Source organism: Temnothorax nylanderi, unplaced genomic scaffold (genome assembly GCF_030848795.1).
Source record: "Temnothorax nylanderi isolate EJ_2023f unplaced genomic scaffold, tnyl_v1.0 TNYL_tig0918_pilon, whole genome shotgun sequence".
NCBI classification, from domain to species: Eukaryota; Metazoa; Arthropoda; class Insecta; order Hymenoptera; family Formicidae; genus Temnothorax; species Temnothorax nylanderi.
This window is the reverse complement of record NW_027249980.1, coordinates 27,583-53,057: the sequence shown is the minus strand read 5'-3', so window position 1 is coordinate 53,057 and position 25,475 is coordinate 27,583. Positions and strand designations below refer to the sequence as shown.

At 33.6% G+C, this 25,475-nt stretch overlaps 1 protein-coding gene and 1 long non-coding RNA gene across 2 annotated transcripts; one reads left to right on the top strand and one right to left on the bottom strand.

Annotated features, from left to right (window-relative positions):
- Nucleotides 1–12,699: 12,699 nt before the first annotated feature.
- Nucleotides 12,700–14,063, top strand: LOC139785907 (uncharacterized; the record flags this gene model as incomplete). The annotated part of the gene is made up of 2 exons (XM_071725072.1): nucleotides 12,700–13,138; nucleotides 13,523–14,063. Coding segments are annotated over 2 exons (980 nt in total), but the record flags the coding sequence as incomplete, so codon positions are not given.
- A 448-nt stretch (nucleotides 14,064–14,511) lies between these two features.
- LOC139785908 (uncharacterized) lies at nucleotides 14,512–18,758 on the bottom strand. Its single transcript, XR_011722120.1, has 3 exons — nucleotides 18,491–18,758; nucleotides 15,417–15,841; nucleotides 14,512–15,285 (listed from the first exon to the last, which is right to left on the bottom strand). It is a non-coding gene; the product is annotated as an uncharacterized lncRNA (long non-coding RNA).
- Between the last annotated feature and the right edge of the window lie 6,717 nt (nucleotides 18,759–25,475).

Genomic DNA, 25,475 nt, shown 5'->3' with positions numbered 1-25,475 from the left:
TCTCTCTCTCTCTCTCCCCCTCCCCCTCCCACCCTAACATTTTTTAACTTTATTTAATCGCAAAAATATTAACAGAATTATCTTCCTCAATGTTTTCTACACATGTTTAGGGTATACGTAAGTTTTGGACGTTTAGGATTCTAGGGTTAATTTTCGCGAAATTTAATCCGTCAGAAGCTTTTTTTCTTTAATCGTTTAGAAATTAGAAAACTATTGCCTAGAACATTCTCGTCAAATAAAGACTGATCCCAAATTTATCATGGTACATCATTGAAATAAAATCGCAAATTGTAGGATATCCTAAATGCCTAAAAATATAACATTTATTTCTTCTCTTTAAATCATGATGATCTGTATCTTACATTTAGCGCTAAATGTATTTAAAACAACAAGAATTTGCTTTTCGCAACAAATATTTCATATTTTTACTAAACATATTTGTATGTGCAAAAATGTTTATATAGATATACAAAATAATTGCTGTCTCTCATCATCGCATCAATAAACCTATAAACGCATGCCCTAACTATTGTGAGAAATCGAGAAATTTCAATAATTAAGTAAATGACCAACATTCTTGACATTGTATTGGGATATTTTTTCGTCTTCGCAAATAAATTTATTAATTCGTACATGTCGTTATTATCGAAAAGATCTTGCAAATTCTTGTCGTATGTACCCTCTATTGCCATCGTATGAAGCAAACGCTTAGTTCGTATTTTTTTTTTAATTGTATAGATGTGGCATAAAAGTTGACTCTGAGGTTGACTCTTAAACTTTCTGACTTTTCACTCACAACCTTCTAGATTATATTTGTATAGTTGTTTTCCAAAATTTCGTTAGTACAATTTTTAGATTAGACTTTGATTGAAAATGTTAACGCGCAATAGGGTAACTCGGGGGAATATGCCAGCGTGGGGAATATGCCACTCGTTATGTTTAACAAAGCTACGGCTAAAAGCGCTCTTGTAAATATCATAAAATTGTTCATAGTTCTATATCTGACGTTTTGCATAAGTTTTGTTCAATTCCTGGCAGTATTATAGTTTTTATGAGGTAAGTACATTTGATAACGTGCTTTTTAGAACTTTCTTAATGCTTTATGTAAGTTATTCTTCAAGCGTTACACTATTTTTAACTTGATTAGCTTGTCGTTCTATTAGTATTGGTTAGAATGAAAGTATTCAGTACGTCGCTGGTTTGTTTTACTGACAGCCGTATTGTACAGGCTTAATACAATATAAAACTGCGTCTTGGGGGGAATATGCAACTACATAGGTAGGGGTAAAATTCCAGTACTGTTTATAGTTTCCTAACGTAATACCAGTAGATTAGGAAGTTGTAAACAGTATAAACAAATATTTTCCCATATAAATGTGAAAAATAAATAAACCTAAATATTTATTTCATACGCTATGAATAAGTTACGTACTTTAATATTTTGCAAAATTGGTATTCCGGATAATTTAGACTACTTGTAGTACACAACACTATTGAAATACAAAAAAAGTAATAAAAACACATTTTTTACATGTTTTAAACAAGAATGCCTCGAATGTATACGAGGAAGATTAAGTAGCTAAGAAAAAAAAGTAGCTAAAAAAATGTAGTTATAAGATTTACAAAGTTATAAGATTTTAAGGTTTATAAGGTTTTAAAGTTTATAAGGTTTAGGGCCGGTTGTTCCAACCTGTTGGTAATCTAACTAATAGTTAAATCATATGTCTATCTTTGTCTAATGTAAAGGATAAACAAAGACATATATATGATTTAACTATTAGTTAGTTTACCAAAAGGTTGGAACAACCGGCCCTTAAGGTTTTAAAGTTTCCAAGATTTATTTTTCATTTTAATCTCAAATGTTGCAATCCAATATTACAATAATTTTAATATTATACAAATTAATTATCAAATTTTATTTTTTATGTTAAAAACTATTTGTACTGACTTATTTTGAAGACTATTTGTACTGTTTTTATGAATAAAGTAACTTTTAAAGTTAAATTACTACATGTATGTATGTGGTATATTACCTTATACTATGTGCCATATTACCATATTACCATATGGTTGGGTAATATGCCACTTTGCAACACTTTTTTATTTCTTTCTTTTCAATAGTAAACAATCAAAATATTTTATTAAAATCATATACAAATAATAAAATCATATACAGATAAAAAAAAGGAAAAAAGAGATCAGTATGCAAAGATACTTCAAGGAGAAAGAAAAATATGAAAAGAATCAATTTTTTGTTAAGTGTAGCATATTCCCCCGAGTTACATATCTAACACTGAGCGCGGCGCTCAAGGCGAGAACTAATACGTACAGTCGACGTGACTCGCCCTGTTACCAAACCTAATCTTTATTGTGAGAGATCAATGTATCAGTCGATGTTTCATCCATAAACATCTATATATATAAGTACCTGACGTCTCTGTCTGTCTGTCTGACCGCGAACTACTCATTCGTTAATGGACCGAATCTTAAAGAATTATATATGAAGTAGGGGTAGAATTTTCCGGGAATTGCCATAAAGTGTATAATTTTTCGTTACCGATTTTTTGGAAATTTTTCCAATTTTTCGGGAAATAATTGACCGATTCTTAAAGAATTATATATGAAATAGGGGTAGAAAGAGCTAAAGAATGTAATAGAATTAGAAAAATTGCTAATAAAAAGGGGGTTTCCGAATTTTGTTTAAAAAATGTAAGTGATTGCTCTAATTTCCGCAAATTTTGATATATCAAGCTGAATTTTTTTTCATGGATAATTTTTCGTTACCGATTTTTTGGAAACCGGTTTCGAAATTTCTCTAATTTTTCGAGAAATAATAAGTATTAATGGACCGATTTTCTTGAAACCAGTGCTAAAATTTTTTGAGGATAAGTTTAATTTTTCATTAATGGATAATTTTTCATTAATGGATCGATTTTCTTGAAACCGGTGCCAAAATTTTTCTAATTTTTGGGGGATGGCGATAATGTGTAGAATTTTTCATATGGGTTCAATTTTGCTTCCTCATGGAGGAAGCTTTATTTTCGTAAATTCGTATATGAACCTTTGATTGCGTATAAAGTTGGATCTAGTCAACCAAATTTAAAAAAATTATATATGAAATAGGGGTAGAAGAAACCAAAGAAACGATTGGTTTTTTAGTTTTTTCTGCCAATATGTTCATATTGTTGTAAAACGTCGAAATATCGCCTTAAAAAAAATGTCGGTATGTATGTATGTGTGTGTGTATGTCTGTGCCAAATTTACCGAAATTTCTATAACTCCAGAACTAATCAACCAAATCTTAACCAGATATATATGAAATATAGACCAGTGCCATTAGGCGTTAAAGAGATCAAAAACGGAAAAAATTAGTAACAGGACGACTCTGGGTGGAAATGGTAGATAATTTTGCACTGAATGCGGGGGGAAAAAATGCAATTCGATCAGATGTATTTTAGGGTGTTCTGGGGTGACTTTTAGGGGTGGCAAGCGGTTTTTTGTGATTTCCGTCAAAAGTTGACCGCGGATAAAAAAGTGTTCTGATAAAAAGTTGTAGATATTAAAAAGATCTAAAACTTTTGTATATATCATTTTTCACATAACCTCAACATTTTCTAGAAAAATGTAAAAAACTGTGTTTTTCGTTTTTATTTATTTTCTCGAACAAAAACAATTTTTTTTAACCAAATTTGGTGGAAACTTACCTTTTTATGTCCCAAATAAGCTGTAATTTTTTGAAAAAAAAAAAATTATTTTTCGAGCTTTTATTGACGTAAAACCGAAATATTACCCCTAACTTCAATCGAAAAATCTCGTGTTAAAATTTTAGATTTTCGATTTTTTCAGGGGTGGATTTTATTCGTTGAAATGTCTATTTTCAGATGGTGAACAAAAAAATTGACCTCACTTTGAAAAAAATTGCCAGAAATTGCGAAAAACTGAAAAACCGTTTTTTCAAAAAACAATATTTTCATGTATTGCTTGAAATATGCTATTATTTATTAAAATTTTTAGTTGAAATGTATAAAAATGGTATAATTTAATGTATAAATGAAGTAATTGCAAATTGTTGAAGAATGGGATGCATAAAAAATGCCAAAATAATTTTTAAATCCATTGAATTAAAGTAAATTTCATTGTTTTAAACAAACTTAATTTTTATTCAGATGCAGTAAAATGTATATATGTAATTTATAGTAAGTTAATTCCGTCGGAATCATAATAGCGTGGTTGTTAGGCTGCTGCGGTCCCATGAACCGGATTTCGATCCGGACGAACGTCTCCGGATTGATGCTGATTGGTCGTGACGTCATCCGACTTTCGGGCAAAACTTCTCCGGAGACGTTCGTCCGGTTCATGGGACCGCGGCCTTAAGGTGAGTTTTCATGAGCAGTGAGCAGCAGCAGCATTTTAGTAATTAACTAAAATCGGTGACGTATTTCTGGTGCATTTCAAAGAATGCAAAAAAAACGCAAAGAATGCAATAAAAAACGGTTTTTCAGTTTTTCGCAATTTCTGGCAATTTTTTTCAAAGTGAGGTCAATTTTTTTGTTCACCATCTGAAAATAGACATTTCAACGAATAAAATCCACCCCTGAAAAAATCGAAAATCTAAAATTTTAACACGAGATTTTTCGATTGAAGTTAGGGGTAATATTTCGGTTTTACGTCAATAAAAGCTCGAAAAATAATTATTTTTTTTTTTCAAAAAATTACAGCTTATTTGGGACATAAAAAGGTAAGTTTCCACCAAATTTGGTTAAAAAAAAATTGTTTTTGTTCGAGAAAATAAATAAAAACGAAAAACACAGTTTTTTACATTTTTCTAGAAAATGTTGAGGTTATGTGAAAAATGATATATACAAAAGTTTTAGATCTTTTTAATATCTACAACTTTTTATCAGAACACTTTTTTATCCGCGGTCAACTTTTGACGGAAATCACAAAAAACCGCTTGCCACCCCTAAAAGTCACCCCAGAACACCCTAAAATACATCTGATCGAATTGCATTTTTTCCCCCCGCATTCAGTGCAAAATTATCTACCATTTCCACCCAGAGTCGTCCTGTTACTAATTTTGTCGTCAAAAAATATTAATGGCACTGGTCTAATAGGGGTAGAAAAGACTGAAGAATATAATAGAATTATTAAAAATTGTTAATAATAAAGGGATTACCGATTTTTGTTAAAAAAAGAAACAACCAAATTTACTGAAATTTTTATATAAAAATTGTTAATAATAAAGGGGTTACTGATTTCTGTTTAAAAAAACAACCAAGTTTACTGAAATTTTAAAAAATCCGTTCCCCGTTTCTCTTACTATCACGAAGTAAGAGATGCAAATTATTTTTAGGTGTGCAAGTAGAAACCTGCACATTGCTTCCTCATAGTTTTTAAGTGTGCAAGTAGAAACCTACACATTGCTTCCTTATACTATTTAAATGTGCAAGTAGAAACCTTCGTTCACAAAGCTTCCTCTATGAGGAAGCCAAAAAAAAAATACTAATAATTATTTCTACTTGCACACTTAAGAACTATGAGGAAGCAATGTGCAAGTTTCTACTTGCACACTTAAAAACTATATGAAAGCAATGTGTAAGTTTCTACTTTTTTAATACTTTTTATTTGCTTCCTTTTCATAAACTTCGTATATGGACCTTTGATCGCATATAAAACTAGATCTAATCAACCAAATGTTAATGAATTATATATGAAATAGGGATAGAAAAGACCGAAGAGAAAATTGTTTTTTTAGTTTTCGATGCCAATGTGTTCCTTATGTCCTAAAACGTCGAAATATCGCTTTAAAAAAAATGTCGGTATGTGTGTATGTATGTGTGTATGTATGTATGTATGTGCCAAATTTACCGAAATTTTTATAACTCCAGAACTAATCAATCAAATCTTAACGAATTATATATGAAATAGGGGTAGAAAAGACTGAAGAATATAATAGATTTAATAAAAAAGTTAATAATAAAGGGGTTCCCGATTTTTGTTTAAAAAAAATAACCAAGTTTACCGAAATTTTTATAACTAAACTTCTATAACTCCAGAACTAATCAATCAAATCTTAACGAATTATATATGAAATAGGGGTAAAAAAGATTGAAGAATATAATAGAATTAATAAAAATTGCTAATAATAAAGGGGTTACCGATTTTTTTTTTTAAAAACAGCCAAATTTACCAAAATTTCTATAACTCAAGAATTGATTAACCAAATTTTAAAGAATTATATATGAAATAGGGGTAAAAAAACTGAAGAATATAATAGAATAATAAAAATTGCTAATAATGAAGGGGTTACCGATTTTTATCTAAAAAAATCTATATGATTGCCCTAATTTCCGCAAATTTTGAGATATTGGACTTAATTTTTTTTATGAATAGAGTATCATTAAAGGTAAGTTGGTGTTGAATTTGGCAATGATCGGTGAAGGGGTTACCGATTTTTGCCTAAAAAGTGTACAAGTTATTTGTTAATGGACCGAATTTTAAAGAATTATATATGAAGTAGGGGTAGAACTTTCCAGGAATTGGCATAAAGTATATAATTTTTCATTACCAATTTTTTAATAATTGAGACTTCAAAAAATGATGTTTTAGGATAATAAAAAAGTGTGCAAGTAGAAACTTGCACATTGCTTCCTCATAGTTTTTAAGTGTGCAAGTAGAAACTTGCACATTGCTTCCTCATAGCTTTTAAATGTGCAAGTAGAAACTTGCACATTGCTTTTAACTGTGCAAGTAGAAACTTGCACATTGCTTCCTCATAGTTTTTAAGTGTGCAAGTAGAAACTTGCACATTGCTTCCTCATAGTTTTTAAGTGTGCAAGTAGAAACTTGCACATTGCTTCCTCATAGTTTTTAAGTGTGCAAGTAGAAACTTGTACATTGCTTCCTCATAGTTTTTAAGTGTGCAAGTAGAAACTTGTACATTGCTTCCTCATAGTTTTTAAGTGTGCAAGTAGAAACTTGCACATTGCTTCCTCATAGTTCTTAAGTGTGCAAGTAGAAACTTGCACATTGCTTCCTCATAGTTTTTAAGTGTGCAAGTAGAAACCTGCATATTGCTTCCTTATAGTTTTTAAGTGTGCAAGTAGAAACCTTCGCTCACAAAGCTTCCTCTATGAGGAAGCCAAAACAAATAAATACTAATAATTATACATCGAATAAAATAAAAGCTTCCTCATAGAGGAGCTTTGTGAGCGAAGGTTTCTACTTGCACACTTAAAAACTATAAGGAAGCAATATGCAGGTTTCTACTTGCATACTTTTCATTAATGTACCGATTTTTTGGAAACTGCAGGTGCTAAAATTTTTCTGACTGCGAACTATTCATTCAATTAAAATAATGGACCGATTTTCTTCAAAACGGTGCCCAAATTTTTCTAATTTTTCGGAGATGGCAATGATGTGTATAATTTTTCATAACCGATTTTTTGGAAACCGGTTCCAAAATTTTTCTAATTTTTCGGGAATGGCAACGATGAGTTTAATTTTTCAGTAATGGACGTATTTTCTTAAAACCGGTGCTATTTTTTCAGTTTTCTATGCCAATGTGTTCAGAATGTTCGAAAATGTTGAAAAATCACCCTTTTAAAAAATGCCTGTATATGTGTCCTATATATTCCACACGCTAAGGATGATCCAAAAAAAAGATGTGTGGTGGAGGCCAATTTTGTTTTAAATAATAAAATTGGTTAATATGCATAAAAGGTCAAACCTCACCGATGACTTTGACCTTGACATATGTTGTCAAGGTCATCATCCTCTCACGGAAGGTATACCTGTGATTCCCGGGGCCCCCCCAAAAAAAATAAAAGAAGCGCCGCGAGGGACACTCGAGGGGGTTTTTAGTGGGTTAGAGCCCCACATAACCGCCCTCCCCACCCCGGGGGAGGGGGTATCCGTGTGGATTTTCTCCCCCGTAAAAAAAAAGAACAAAGAGAGTTTAGGGAAGGGATTTAGACTTAAAAAAAAGGAAAAGGTTTTGAGCCCGTGTGAAGCGCGGGCAAAAAACCTAGTAAGAATATATAGACGGAACATAAGCTCAGCGGAGCAGACAGATTCGCGGTAAAGGGGGCATACCTATACTTTGGCTATCAAACAAAGAGCGATGCTTTAAGCGCTGATGTGAGCCAAACGCAGCCGAAAACGACCGAAGTATATAGGCCTGGATATCCCGATTCTTCCCCGCCAAATCTTACACTCTCCTCGCCCATAGTGGTACCTTATGCTACGTCTATGGCTGCAATCCATTTGATGCTACAAATACTCTGAAGCGTTCTTCTTTTTTTTCTTTCTTCATTAAAGTTCACGCACGCACGCACGCACGCACGCACGCACGCACGCACGCACACACACACACACACACACACACACACACACACACACACTAATACATAAAAAAATTTCTATTAATTAAAAAAGAATTCAAAATTTTTTTTTTATTTCAATATACGATAGTTCCGAGACATTTCTATTTAACGTTTTACTTGCTTCGAAGAGTTCTTGACGATTAAAAATAATTTAGATCCAAAGAGAAAAAAATTCTGCACTTTAAACGAAGTTTCAAAAATGAGTTAAAAATAACACGTATCTCCTTATCTCGTAACTCGATCGCTTTACGTCATAAGACTTTTCGTCATCACGTCATCTACTCATCAAGAACTATCCAGAACTCTAAACTTTAAAAAAAATATTTAGTATTCGTTTAGTATCCGGTAAATATTTAGTATTAGGGAGTCACCCCCAATTTCCATAATTTTAAAATATGTTGTCAAGGTCATCACTTTAAATAATGTTGTGAAGGTTTTAGTTGGGGGTCGTGGCTAAAACATTAGGTAATTCTTTAGAAAAACTTACATAGTTCCTCCAATATTGATAAAATTATGCTCATTCGACACGTTTTTGTACGAAACGAAAGTATGTTGTGTGGATGGAAAAGTGTATGCGTGGATGCAGTGTGTTCCGCCCCTGCGGGGGCTCCACTTAGAAAAAAACTAACCTAACCCAATCCAATTGTTGTGTGGGTGGAAAAGTGTATGTGTGATCATACATGTGTAATCCACCCACACAACAATTGGGTTAGATTAGGTTAGTTTTTTTTAGGTGCAGCTCCCCGCAGGGGAGCGGAACCCACTGCATCCACACATACATTTTTCCATCCACATACATACTCTTTTTCAAGTCCCGAGTCAAAATATTTTTTAGAGTTCTAAGTAATTCTGATTAAAGTTCTGAGTAGTTCTCGACAAGTTTTAACGAAAAGTGTCATGACGCAAAGCGATCAGACCAACGGTTTTCAAGATAAACGACGCAGCGATATTTAAACGATGATTGCGAATATTTTCTAAGTTCCGAAGTCGAAATTTTGTTAGAGTTCCGAGTAGTTCTGATTGGAGTTTTAGGCAGTTCTCGACGAGTTCTGATGAAAAGTCTTGTGACTCAAAACGATCGGGTAACAAGGTAAGGAAATACTTGTTATTTTTATCTGATTTTTGAAACTTAATTTAAAGTCCAGAAAATTTTTTCGAAATTATTTTTAACTATCGAGAACTCTCCAAAATAAATAAAATGACAATAAAAATGTCTCAAAACTATCGTATCTCGAAATTAAATTTTCAAAAATTTTTAATTTTTTTTAACTTAATCAAAAAATGTTTTTATGTATTAAGAACTCTAGATATTCGCAAAATAAAGCTTTTAAGCCGTTAAGAACTATTCGGTCTTGAAGTTGAGTGTGAAGTTAGCACCCCATTTTTTAATTACATTTTTCGTATTAATTAATCACCGGAACTCTTTTTATAAGCATAAAAATATTCCTGTACTCTTCGAAAAGAAGCTGAAACTTTAAACTCATCTCTTTTGACCGACAAATCTCCCCGAACGTGAGCACCATCATACTTACAAGAGTACCAGCCGAAGGGGATGAGCATGAAAATCTCATTGTGCATATTTCCGAAAGCATATAAATTAGGGAACATTTTAAGACTAAAACCAATTCGCTGTCTGTATTTTAACTAATACTTTACTCTTGCACATATAGGGTGCTCACGTTTGGGTCGGCCGAAGGGGATGAGCACGAAAATCTCATTGTGCATATTTTGAAAGCACATAAATTGAGGAACATTTTAAGGGGATCCTATAGCGACGGCCGAACTTCCTCGACGTCGGTAATGTCAACATTTCTAATCCTGTTTTCTATGTTATATATCTATATCTGTCCTTGTCTAACAAGAGGCATTTATCTTTGTTCGATTGCTGCGCCATCTCTCGCTACACGCAATACTGCTTATCCTATCAACCTGAATGTGCTTTTGCACATATAAAAGTTAAAATAACTAATCTTTTTTTCTAGGCTTTCAATCTTAGTTCTAATTGCACGATATTGTTCTGAAATGTTTTCCCTAGTTCGTACCGTATCTTATTTTGTATATATAAACTGCAGTATTTTTGTATAAGCAAATATTGTCGTCAGTGACAGCTCTATGTGCTCAAATTTTTAATTTTTTGGGGTTTTTGATATAAAGTCGACTAGCCCGAACTACATTTTTGTGCGTACTTAAATTCTAGACCAAATTTTTGCAATTCCGTAAAGCCAATTAAAAGTTTACCTCATTTAACTAAATTTCGGTAACGACTGCCACTATAGGATCCCCTTAAGACTAAAACCAATTCGCTATCTGTATTTTAACTGGTACACTTTACTCTTGCACGTATGGGGTGCTTACGTTTGGGTCGGCCGAAGGGAATGAGCACGAAAATTTTATTGTGCATATTTCGAGAGCACATTACTCGAGAAACATTTTAAGACAAGAATTATTTCGCTTTCTGTATTTTAACTGACACTTTACTCTTATATCAGTAGTGTATAGATCTTTTTTGGCGTATATCTTTTAAACTATTACACTGAGGTAAGAATATTGTAGAATCAACAAAACAATTTTGTTGATTTTTCAATTTATTGATCCAATTATTTATTTTATTAAATTAAGTACACGTCTATTATTTGAACAAAATGAAATAATTGAATTCTGAAAATGGTATCATACAAAATCATTTTTTTTTTTTAAGTTAATGATCAATTTTGTTAACTCAATAAAATAATTTTGTTGAACCAAGAACATTAACGTTTTTAAAAATAGTAAATTTATTCAAAGAAATATTTAGTTAATGTTATATTATGTATAATTGATAGTATAAAATATTTAGTTAAAAAGAACAAATCAATATAGTCAACAAACAAAATAGTCAAAAGAACAAAAAGAACAAAATATTTTGTACAAATATTTTGTACAAATATTTTGTTAAGCCAATCAAATCATCTGCTTGGCAACATACAATCTTCCGGTTTTATTAAATCAACAAAATTTTTTTTGAAAAAAATAATTATTTCTCTCAGTGTACAGATAGACTAATTTTGTTTGAGGCATTTGAAAGCACATAATTCTAGCATACTGAGTTATTTATTTTATATGTAATTTTAATGAGTGGGGGTGCTATAGCTTACGTTAAGCCAGCACCCCCACTTTCAATTGTGATTTCCTGCGAAACCGCTCGAGCACAAAAATCGTGTATAGAGCACATAATTAGCACATAAAGAGCACTTAATTTCTGCATATGTGTTATTCCGGTTTTTTGTGGGGAAGGGTGCTAACTTAACAGACATAATAAAATTAAGTAAAAATAAGGTTTTAAAAAAAATTTCATCATTTATCGATTTATTTACAAACTTGAAACATAATAAATAATGCCATGATAAGTATGTTTTGTTAAGTAAAATCTACTGCAAATTGATAAAAATATTCACTAAAATATCTAAGATTTCCCATATGTCTCTTTAACGCGAACGTAAAGAAATGAGTAAGATCTTTCTTCTTGTATTATATAAACCAATTGAGAGATCGAAACACTGGCTAGTACATTTGCTTTATGGCATTCTTTGCAAGAAACGAGCGAATATTTAAGCGGTAAAGTAAAATACACTAAACAAGGAGCTAATTACGACGTTAATAACGTGCATATCTCACGGAAAGTAGAACAACTACAAAGATAACATGTGTTTGAGTATAGTTCGCATTAAATCAACTTCTACGGTGTACGTTTGTTACGTAAACGTTTTAACAAAGATTGCAAAGATTCGCGATTGGCACGTAGCGTAGTTAAAAGAATCTCCGTGAAAAGATCTCGCAAGTTTAATCTCGTGTCGTCGCATATCATTACGAAGATCGTTCGTACGAAATTTCATCGCAGTTCATAAGACGAATCGATCTGGTAATATGATTTCTAGATAATTAAATTAAATTTAATATTTTAAAATTTTTGCTTGAAATCACCAAGACAAAATCTTCTAACAGCAATAGTGTATTGAAATCGGCAACAATTGGCAAAAATATATACATAAACTTCACAACGTTTCCACCCAAGCTTCGGGTCCTTATCAAGTGATCTAGCAAAACGAAATAACGCACGGGGTCAAATAACAACGTCAATAATCAAATGTATAAAATTCTTTGTAGTCGGCGCAAACATATTCAATCTAGATTAATTACCTGATGAGAATAAAAGTCCCACCGCCAACACATTCTCAATCTAATATTTAAGAGGTTTTGGCAGAAACATCACGCATAGAAAGCTGAATTAAATTAAATAAAATAAATAAGTATTAACTAATATGCTAAATTAAATAAGGGAGTCCGCTATATAACATAGCCAGTTACTTGCACACGATTTTGGAGGACACTTTACCGAAACCTAAATCGTACGTAAAGGACAGTTGGTCCTTCGTGAAGATTATTAAGGATGTGACTATAAGTCCTGATCACATCCTCGTTTCCTTCGACGTCACGTCGCTTTTCACGAATATCCCTAAGGATTTGGTCTTAAAAGGCATTGAAAAGCGATGGCACTTTATATCGCCACATACGAATTTTTCGTTACCTCAGTTTCTACACGCTGTTGACTTAATATTAAGCTCCACAAGCTTTTGCTTTAACGGGCAGTTTTACGAACAAATTTTTGGCAGTCCGATGGGCTCCCCATTTTCTCCTAAAGCTTCCGATATAGTTATGGAGGACTTGGAGAGTGAATGCTTGGGTGCGCTCGATTTCGAAATTCTGCTTTTCCGTCGGTATGTAGATGATATATTTGCCATAATACCTAGGCACAAATTAAACGACATACTTGACGTATTCAACAGTTACCACCCACGACTAAAGTTCACTTTCGAGTTAGAAAACAATAATTCTCTCCCGTTTCTTGACACCACAGTCATTAGAGTGGGAAATCGGTTGATCACTAATTGGTATCGAAAACCCACGTTTTCCGGCCGATATACTAACTTCTTTTCTAGCCATCCATTTAAGTATAAAGTAAACACTATCACGAGCCTACTTGATCGAGCTATTTTATTGTCAGATGAAAGCTTCCATACATCTAATATCAATACGGTTAAAAAAATACTTTTGAATAATTCCTTTCCGATGGATCTTATTAACAAACACATTAATATCAGAATAAAAGAACTTCAGCATAGACGTGACACCGAAAACGCTCCGAAAAATTTATTCGACCCACGGAGAAGTTTTGTGCTACCGTATGTTAAAGGCCTCGGTGATGATATACGTCTCATGCTGAATAAGATTGGTCTTGTCGCTGTTCACACTGTCCCGAAAAAATTAGATGTTGTTATAAGGAGAGGAAAGGACCGTCTTGACAGGAATAGCTCGACTGAATTGGTTTACAGAATTAACTGCGATAATTGTTGCGCATCGTATATCGGACAAACTAAACGACATTTAAAGACTCGGATAACGGAACACTTCAGGGATATAAGGAAAGACGACAGTAACCATTCCGTCGTCAGTAAACATCGTGTTTCTCTGGGGCATGATTTCAAATGGTCCGATGTGGAAGTACTGCACAGAGAAAAGAATAAAAAAAAGAGAGAAATCGCTGAAATGTTCCTCATAAAAAAGTATCCGGATACTATTAATCTGAAAAAGGACACGGATAATTTAAATCCTATATACGATAAGGTCATCTCATGCGTTTAATTGTTTTATTTTCGGATGTTGGATACTCTGACAATTTGTCTGTTTTTAAAAACACATGCGATATCGTCAGTTTGTTCCCGACTCTTATTGTGTGAACATGAGTCGTTGCGTGACTCGGAAATCTTTTTTGTCTTAACTCCGAGACATTATCTATTAAGATGACACGTTTTGGAAATTGGTGCTACCGTGGGACATTCTCTTTGTAATTACCCTCCTTTGTTACTTTTTGACACTATTTCATTTATTTAATTTAGCATATTAGTTAATACTTATTTATTTTATTTAATTTAATTCAGCTTTCTATGCGTGATGTTTCTGCCAAAACCTCTTAAATATTAGATTGAGAATGTGTTGGCGGTGGGACTTTTATTCTCATCAGGTAATTAATCTAGATTGAATATGTTTGCGCCGACTACAAAGAATTTTATACATTTGATTATTGACGTTGTTATTTGACCCCGTGCGTTATTTCGTTTTGCTAGATCACTTGATAAGGACCCGAAGCTTGGGTGGAAACGTTGTGAAGTTTATGTATATATTTTTGCCAATTGTTGTCGATTTCAATACACTATTGCTGTTATACATTATTGGCGAAACAATTTCCTACTTCTTAAAATCTTCTAAATTTTGCAGTGGGGTATAATACAATATACATATATATTGTATTAGAATAACACTTTTATTTTTCTACAAGCGTATACACCTGACATTTCCTTCTTTCTTTCTTTTTTTTTATAACTTTACATTTCTGATAAACGTTCGCTCTTTGCTCAAGATAGGTTCGCGGTAACGCCGTTGTTGTCGTTCGAAACACGTCAAATCATTGCGCGCACTCGATTGCAGACAAACATTAGAATTGATTTACCTGGGGAATATTTGCGTTAAGCTGGCGATTCAAGGCGTCTCGTTCCTTCTCGACCTCCGCCAATCGCGCCTCCATCTCCTGCAGCCGCTCTTGGTGCTCGCGCATCGATTCCATCATCTTGTCACGCTCGTCCAGCATTTGAACCATCAGTTGCTCGATATTCCCATCCTCGCCAGAGAATTGCGAGCTCCGCTGGCTCATGCTGTCCTCCGCGATTGTCGGCATCACGTCACACATCATATTCCACATTTTGCACGTTGTACGTTGCTGCTGTCGTCGTCACGGCGCGGTCGTTCTCCGCGCACGTCGAGATTATTATATTATTTCTTTATTATTCACACCCCGGAAGCAATGGATCTGCGGAAGAATTACCGGTGAATTACACGCACGCGCCGCTAACCGCCACGCACATTCGTAGAAGCACAAAATGATGTGTTCAAGTAGTATGCACACGCGAGCGCACGTACTCACATGCAACCTACACTTACCTATATCTACACACACCTATGCTCGCATACAACGCACGCACGCATACACGCACACACGCGCGCGCGCGCACGCACAATGTACAAATCACAAACGAGAAAGCGAAAATCAGCAATAATTCTTGTGCGCTTCTCTAATATCTCTTTTTAACTGTTTCCTCTCTTTCTTTCCATCTCTTCCTTTTCTCTTCTCTCACCCATTTGTCGCATTCTAGACGCCCGCACCCGCGATAGTACCTCACATACCTATTTTTTTCGCGTCACACGATCTCACAACAACATCGACGCATCGCGCAATTATTCAAAGTAGATTCCACCTAATTCCGATCGTGTGTAAAAGATAATATAATTCTAGCAAAACTCGCCAACTTTAATTTCGCAAACGCCCTTTACATCTTCCTGTTTGTTGCCTATCCTCCTTCGTTGGCCTTAGTCAATGATTTCTCATCTCTCTCTCTCTCTCTCTCTCTCTCTCTCTCTCTCTCCTCTCTCTCTCTCTCTCTCTCTCCTCTCTCTCTCTCTCTCCTCTCTCTCTCTCTCTCTCTCTCTCTCTCTCTCTCTCTCTCTCTCTCTCTCTCTCCTCTCTCTCTCTCTCTCTCTCTTCTCTCTCTTCTCTCTTCTCTCCTCTCTCTCTCTCTCTCTCTCTCCTCTCTCTCTCTCTCTCTCTCTCTCTCTCTCTCCTCTCTCCTCTCTCTCTCTCTCTCTCTCTCTCTCTCTCTCTCCTCTCTCTCTCTCTCCTCTCTCTCTCTCTCTCTCTCCTCTCTCTCTCTCTCTCTCTCTCTCTCTCTCCCTCTCTCTCTCTCTCTCTCTCTCTCTCTCTCTCTCTCTCCTCTCTCTCTCTCTCTCTCTCTCTCTCTCCTCTCTCTCTCTCTCTCTCTCTCTCTCTCTCTCTCTCTCTCTCTCTCTCCTCTCTCTCTCTCTCTCTCTCTCTCTCTCTCTCTCTCTCTCTCCTCTCTCTCTCTCTCTCTCTCTCTCTCTCTCTCTCTCTCTCTCTCTCTCTCTCTTCTCTCTCTCTCTCTCTCTCTCTCTCTCTCTCTCTCTCTCTCTCTCTCTCTCTCTCTCTCTCTCCTCTCTCTCTCTCTCTCTCTCTCTCTCTCTCTCTCTCTCTCTCTCTCTCTCTCTCTCTCTCTCTCTCTCTCTCTCTCTCTCTCTCTCTCTCTCTCTCTCTCTCTCTCTCTCTCTCTCTCTCTCTCTCTCTCTCTCTCTCTCTCTCTCTCTCTCTCTCTCTCGCTCGCTCGCTCACTCGCTCACTCGCTCACTCACTCACTCACTCCAGACACACATGTATACATAGATTACAACTTCGTATAATGTTTCTATCGTGTGATCGGCCCACCGCAATTTCCACAAGAAAGTGATTTTCACGTGTGCGGAAAATAAAGCAAATGCTGATTCCGCGAAACTCGCGCTTGTCGTCGACAACTGGTCATTCATGACTTTTACCGCCTCGCAAGATACGCTCTCCGATGAATTTGCAATTGACTCATTCAATTCTTCTCACTCATCATACGGAATATTACTGTTTCTCGAATCAAATCGACCGTCATTTAAGTCAGGTGTCCCTGCTTGCGAGTACGAAGCCGTAGTAAAAACGCGCGTCTCTATCTCTCCCTCGACGAAGGCTTCCACGCGATCGCGCCCGCTTCGATCGAGAGCGCTCGTCTACCGTCGCGACTTCAAAACCGACGTTTCCCGATTACGAGGCGCATTCGCCTCGCGAATCGTGTAAGTGACAGAGACTCGTACGTCACGCCGTACTAAACGTCTCCTCGCCGCGTGCACTGTACATGCGTTTATCTCGGCTTGGTGTGTAAACGCTTAATCTCGTGACGTTCAGTCATACGAGAGAGACAGAGACAGAGAGAGAAAAGCTCGCGCGCGCTATCGGTCGAATTTAAAGGCCGCCGTTTACCTCGCTGGCTCCTTTTTTACTGGATTCTCAATCACTTGGAACTTCGCAGTTTAGTTTTGAATACATCTTTCCATCGTTCTTCTGGTTTCAGCGACTTGATAATATTCTTTGATCCGACTCGAGCAGTAATAGTTAATATTATATTCCATTTGATAAAACCAACACATAGTTCGATTAACTATGAGTTACCGCAGTGTTTTTTCTTGTAGACAAAAATTTATTACAAAGACCACTGAACAATTTCCTTGTATCTTTATTCTTATTCTTGTCTCCATGGACAAAATCTCAAGATATTTTACGCGCAATCCGATCGCTTGCATTCAGAAAAATGGTTTGTTGTCTTAATTATGAATCTTTATTTTTTCGCAATCTCAAAAGTTTCTTTTTCTAAACAGACATCCATCTATTTCCGAACGCAAGAACGCTTTTTTCCATTCTTTCTTCTGATTCCTTTGATTTTTTTTTCCAAAACAAATATCTATATGTAAGATATTTGTAAGATATAACTGTCACTTTTTTATTACTCTTCTTCCAGTCTGATTTGTGATTCCAGAATAAATTTGACAATTCAGCTTTTGTAGGTAATGGTAGCAACAATAATAATAATAGTAATAGTACTAGTGGTAGTAAATGCTGCATTCCCGGCCAATTTTGTAAAGCACTTAGAACCAGATAGAGCAAGAAAGAGACAGCGGTAGGCCCCCACTCCAGGTATCTTGCTGCTCGCTCTCTTCTCTAACCCGGTGCGGTAATCAGATTTTTTATTGCACTTTTGAACGGTCTGGTGTTCGTCCACCTGACACCCGTGGAGCATAATTATCATCTAAAAGGAAGTCAGCATCACTCTTTTCATTCTTGGGCTCTCTCAAATTTCTTGGCGTATGTCTATTCTCGCCAACTCTTTCTTTTCAATTCTTAAGCGGTAAGGGCTCTGGCGGAACTCGTCCTCCTCACATGAATACATAGTAACCGAGATCCGCTGAAAGGAGATCGAAGATCTCCTAGACCGGGAGACGTTTGCTTACTTATCACCGTTGAGAGAGAGAGAGAGGAGAGAGAGAGAGAGGAGAGAGAGAGAGAGAGAGAGAGAGAGAGAGAGAGAGGAGAAAATAAAAGAAAGAAAGAGGAAGACCGGATGAGACGCGAGGCGCCGATTTGTACATACGATTCGTACACGACGAGCACTGCGCTGCGCGGTGCCGAAACTCCGAGTTCAGCCCGCAGCGATGACGACGACGACAACGACGCGGCTGGGCATCATCCTAATGGCGCGTTATCTTGCACGTAACGCCAAAACACCGACACACCTATTCTCCGGAATTCCTACCGCCCAGCCTCGTCTACGATACACCATTCCCGATACCGGCGGCCATCTTGCGCCATGACGTCGCCGTCACCGAAGGCGCGCCCGACTCCGCCCGAGCGCCGTCGTCGCAACCGTAGTCCGTAGGCCACGTTTCACGATCGGCAGAGTGCACCGCGACACTCAAGATCGATCGTATGTATGTATGTATGTATGTGCATATATACATACACGCATACGAAATCTCGCATGTTGCAAACTAGCTATGAAAAAAAAATTATATAAATTAATCAACTAAAGATAAGTGCACGTAAAATGCGTGAAGATAAAAAATAACTGATGAGAGCCTATCAAATAGGAAAATGGATATGGACGATATTGAAAAAAATTAATCGACGTTTAAATAATCGATTCCCAAAAATTACGATTCTTTATAATCGATAATATCGAAATAATAATCGATTAATTCGTAATTTTTTATAGCTATTATTTTAAGATTAAATTTATATAATTTAGAGATGACTGACTAAATTTTGATTAACTTAATGATTAATTTTATCAACACAAAGTGTTTACAACATAATTTCTAACTGTATAATTCGTCATCTTTAATCCAATTTTTCTTTTCATATATCAATTTATACAAAACGTTAATAATATTATCTATGTTAGTAAAAAATAAAGGAATAAATAAAAAAATTAATTTATTATAAATTAAAGCATGGCTTCCTCTATATGTCGAAACTAATTTCCTATTTTTAATTTCTTATTATTTATTCTCACTCACAATTGTGTCTAAACTCTAAAAATTATAATATGTCTTTCATATAGGACATAAAAATACTAAGAAATAATATGTGATATTTACGTGGCAGCAAACCAATTTTCCGTTATATATGTTTATTCTTTCTAGAGCAAAAGATTAATTCAGTATCAACTCGCTTTTTGCCGCGCAGCATGCGCAACAGTCACCTATTCTTATTTGACGTCATATGTTCAATAAAATCTAGTAATAAAATTTAGTAACATCGAACAAAAAATTATCGATATAGGGATTAATCGAAACTAAAAACATCAAGAAATAGTCGATTTCTTAATAAAGGAAAAGCATCGAATATCGACTAATCGATTGACTTTTGTTCATCTCTATTATAAAATCTATTATAAAGTATACCAGAATTTATCAATATTTTTACATTTTAGGGCGATATTTTAACCGTTTCTTGTTTAATAACAACTTCTTATTTGTACATATGTGCACTCCGATAGAAAAATTGCGCAAATATACAATAATTACATTTAATTGAGAGGAATTTCACAATTTGTGCTAAGATGAATTTTCATAACGCAGCGTACTCGCCGAACGCTATGTAGTTAGTGGGCAGTCTTTAAGAAACACCTTGTATACTACCGTTCATCATATTTTACATATGAGAAAGAATGCCATCGGCAACCCATTAGCAAACAGAATATGCTACGTAATACAGGAGTAACACAATAATAAAACACAAATATATTTCTCAATTATTTTGCAATTATCTTGCAATTTCTTTCTAAATTTAACTTTGATTCCGCTAAAATAATTCCTCATAACGCTGCTGTCTTGCTGAAATACTATTTAGAAATACATTGTATTTATATCAATATTTGCACAAAGATCTAAATATCTAGTACTGGAGCAATATACATATATACATATACATGTATATACAGAGTGCACCAGACTTACCGTATCATCCGTTAATAGCAGATTCCTGAGATCATTTGACAAAAATCCTAATGCCAAAATGTTGAGGCTGCTACAGTGTTTAAACGGGAAAGATTTGAAGTTCACCAATCTGCTTGTCGAAATTTCGCGCGCTCAGGGACGTAGTATGTCGAAACGGCTCTTCCACACTTTACTCAATACCTACTCGATAGAAATATTTGGAATTATTATTCACTTTATTTCTTTGTACACTGTTCGCAAGACCGACGAATATCGGGGTGACAATAGTTTCTATTGTAAATTGTCGTACGGAAACGATGCGTGTTGAACTGCAAAGTATTCATGTGAAGCGTGTGTGCCGCGGACAAATGCCACTTCTCACTCAATGTAACACATGTGTTATATTGCACTTACATTGTTGAATAAGAAATTATAACTAACATGTATGTTGCATGTTATTTAGTATTTGCTGGATTATGACTGGTTAATTTTCTTACGGCCTTAGGGTCTACCCAGACAAACTTGCATAGCGCATGAATATAAGCATAAGAAAACTGATTGGTCCATATACATGTATATACATAAGGAAATAGACCAATCCATTTTTTTGTGCATATGCTTATGCATCTATACAAGTTTGTCTGAATGGACCCTTACGGTTACAACTGAAATTTTGTTACGGGCAATGGCCTTTAGGCTACCAAGATCTAGTCCCCCCCGGAATGACGTTCTTTTCTTCTATATATATTGTATATTATAACGGTCATGTTTCACTTATTATTATTTCTCCATTATGACTATTAAAAATATAACATTATATTATTATTATTTAATTTAAACAAATTTTCTCACATAATTAAAACATTGAAGGCACGAAAGCAACACGTCGCGAGTATGATATGGCAATCAGTGTTGTCCCCGTACTAGTACTCTGTGTAGATGATATTGTTTTTCAAATTTAATAAACATGGTTTTTATTTAAAAATGTATTTTTTTATTTTGAAAATATATTTTGTTACTTTGAAAAATGAGTTTCTTTATTTAAAAATATATTTTGTTACTGTAGATTTATAAATTAACTTTCTTATTATACAGAAAAAAATAATTTACTTAAAAAATAATATCGTTTTTCAAATTTAGTAATTATGGTTTCCATTTAAAAATGAATTTTTTTATTTTTAAAATATATTTTCTTTTTTTGAAAAATGAGTTTTTTTATTTGAAAATATATTTTGTTATTGAAGGTTTATAAAATGTATTGCTTATTTAATTCAACTAACAATTTACTTAAAACAAAAAATGATTTTTTTTTGTTCAAAATAGCAGTTTTTTGGTTTAAAAATATATTTTCTTATTACTACTGCAAAAATCAAACCTTTTGATTCATTAAAAAAAGATTTACTTATTTTAAAAATTTGCATATTTATTTGAAAAACAAAATTTCTTTTATTTTGTAATGCGTTTTATAGTTTAAAATATTAGTTATTCAATTGAAGTATATACTTTTTGTTTAATAAATAACATTTACTTACTTTAAAGAAATAATTTTTCTACATTAATAAATGTTTTTTTTCTTTCTAAAAATACAAATGTTTCAAATTATGAAAATAATTTTCTTGCAAATAGTCAAAACAATGGTTTTCTTAATTCAAATTAAATTTTCTTGAATCTAGCAATTTTTTTTTCAGTGCACAATCAGTCGTATGTCACTACAGAATGTCGGGTGCATGCAAACTAATAAAGCATCCAACTAAATATATTTTATTATCATTGGAGAATTCAATTGAATATTCTATTTCATGCGTTTGCATGCGTTTATTGATTGTGAAATTGGCCATAAAAAGTAAGGAATCCTGTATGTACACTGAAAAAAAAATTTGTTTATATTAAGTAAATATATTTATTTTAGTATTATTTCCTTGATTTAAAGAAATATTTTGTAACTTTATAAAGAATTTATTTTATACTTGCAAATATTTATTTAAATATTGGAAATATTTGTTTAACATTTTATTTTTTTGTTTTTAAGTACACAAATTTTTTATTTAAATATTATTTTCTTAAAAACAGCAATTTATTTTTAACATGAAAAGCATTGCCTTTTTTAATATTAATAAAACAAGTTAAATAAATATTTTATTAAATTTACGAACTAAATTTCTTAATTTAAAAAAATTAGATACTTAGCTTGACTAAACATGCAATTATATTAAATAAATAAATGAAAGCTTAATGGAAAGAATAAGTTATTTCAAATAAAATAATGACTTATCTGAATATATTTAATTATTTTTTTCAAATAAGTAAATAAAAATAAATGTAAATAAATAATAAATAATTATAAAAATTTGTAATAATAAAAAATATAAAAATATATTTTCTTCAATGAAAGAAATAAAAGTATTTTGATTTTAGTAACTAATTTTCTTCAAATAAAATTTTTAATTTAAATAATATTTTCTCAAAAACAGCAATTTATTTTTTAACATGAAAAAGATTGCCTTTTTAAATATTAATATCATAAATTAAATAAATATTTTATTAAATTTACGAACTGAATTTCTTTATTTGAAAAAATAGATACTTTGGTTTACTAAACATGCAATTATATTAAAATAAATAAATCAAAGCTTAATGGAAAGAATAAGTTATTTCAAATAAAATAATGACTTATCTGAATATATTAAATTATTTTTTCAAGTAAGTAAATTAATTACTTGCATATAAAATAAATATATTTTTAATGTAGACAAATAATTATAAAAATCTGTAATAATAAAAAATATAAAAATATATTTTCTTCAATGAAAGAAATAAAAATATTATGATTTAGTAATCTACGGCCGAGAGTCGGCTCAGTACTGGGCATGTATTGGGTCGACTTAGAAAATTTTCGCTCGAGCGGCGCCGGAGGTAACGACCGCGGCACAAAAGCAATACGTCGCGAGGGGACTTAGAAAGCTTTTTGCTCGAGCGGCGCCGGAGGTAACGACCGCGACACAAAAGCAACACGTCGCGAGGGGACTTAGAAAGCTTTTTGCTCGAGCGGCGCCGGAGGTAACGACCGCGGCGCGGAAGCAACACGCCGCGAGAGGACTTTTCGCTAGAGCCCACGCCGGAGGTAACAATCGCGTTTGTGCCTCTCGGTTACAAGTACCCCGAATTATGGTGTCATTCGTCTCGCTTTACGTCAACGTGGCGTATCGTCGACCCCCGAGACCGGCTGCCGGATATCCCGTACGATAATCGAATTCGCGTCGTCGTCGCTCTCAGCGGTCAAGCCCAGATGGTCTCGATATTTCGCCTCCGGCGCCCGTAAGCGACCGTGCGTAAGACCGTGCGTCGCTGATCGCTCGGCCGGCTGGTTGGGTACTATAAGAGGTGCGGTGCGCTCGGCGAGCCGAGCGACACGAGCGATACGTACAGACGTGCAAACGCGTTTCGCTTGGTCTGTACGAATGTGTAAAACGTTTGTGGAATACGTACACGAAAGGGGCACGTACGACGAAGTCGATGCGGGGAGCATCGTTTCCCGTTCGCTCGCGCTCGTAGTCGATCGCCACCGTCGTGTAACTTATACGAACACAGCACTGCCACGAGTCGGTGTCGAAAGACCGAATTGGACTTGGAGAAATTCTCGCTCGAGCGGCGCCGGAGGTAACGACCGCTGCACGAAAGCAACACGTCGCGAGTATGATATGGCAATCAGTGTTGTCCCCGTACTAGTACTCTGTGTCGATGATATTGTTTTTTAAATTTAATAAACATGGTTTTTATTTAAAAATGTATTTTTTTATTTTGAAAATATATTTTGTTACTTTGAAAAATGAGTTTCTTTATTTAAAAATATATTTTGTTACTGTAGATTTATAAATTAACTTTCTTATTATACAGAAAAAAATAATTTACTTAAAAAATGATATCGTTTTTCAAATTTAGTAATTATGGTTTCCATTTAAAAATGAATTTTTTTATTTTGAAAAAATATTTTTTTTTTTTTTGAAAAATGAGTTTTTTTATTTAAAAATATATTTTGTTATTGAAGGTTTATAAAATGTATTGCTTATTTAATTCAACTAACAATTTACTTAAAACAAAAAATAATTTTTTTTGTTCAAAATAGCAGTTTTTTGGTTTAAAAATATATTTTCTTATTACTACTGCAGAAATCAAACCTTTTGATTCATTAAAAAAAAGATTTACTTATTTTAAAAATTTGCATATTTATTTGAAAAACAAAATTTCTTTTATTTTGTAATGCGTTTTATAGTTTAAAATATTAGTTATTCAATTGAAGTATGTACTTTTTGTTTAATAAATAACATTTACTTACTTTAAAGAAATAATTTTTCTACATTAATAAATGTTTTTTTTCTTTCTAAAAATACAAATGTTTCAAATTATGAAAATAATTTTCTTGCAAATAGTCAAAACAATGGTTTTCTTAATTCAAATTAAATTTTCTTGAATCTAGCAATTTTTTTTTTCAGTGTACACAGAAACTTTTGTTGCGTGGCAAAAACCGATACGATAGCTAATTACCTTTGTTTTTACGGAAAAGTAGTAATTAAGTTAATTTGCTACCGCATCGCTTCTTGTCATGTGGCAAGCATTTCCGTGTCCTGTTTGCAAAAGCCATAAAAGAAGCAATTGTTTTTCAAATGACTACAAAGTGTAAGAAAATTCTTTTTTCATTGATTAACTCACTATATTTTGAATATTATTACATTGAAAAATCTGAAATGCTGTTTAAATCTAACAAGACATAAGTAAAAATTTTCTGCTATTAAATTTTTTTAAATAAAAAATTATACTTATGTTTTTTTATTATTTTATATCAAGAAATTTCTAGATAAGAAACATTTTTACGAAACCTGTTTGTATCTTTAATTTTACATGTGTTTAATTTTTTACATATATTAAACATTTATATACATATATCAAACACAGTTATTGTATAAAATACGAGATACAATTATCTAAATCTGATAAATTCAAAAGTGAAAATGTCTATTAACTCTAAATTCTGAAATATGAGAGTCAATAATAAGAATAATAGTTCTTGATAATTACGTCTTCACGAATTGTATTAATTAATTAATCAATAGATCTAATTAATAACAATTAATTAATTGTAGG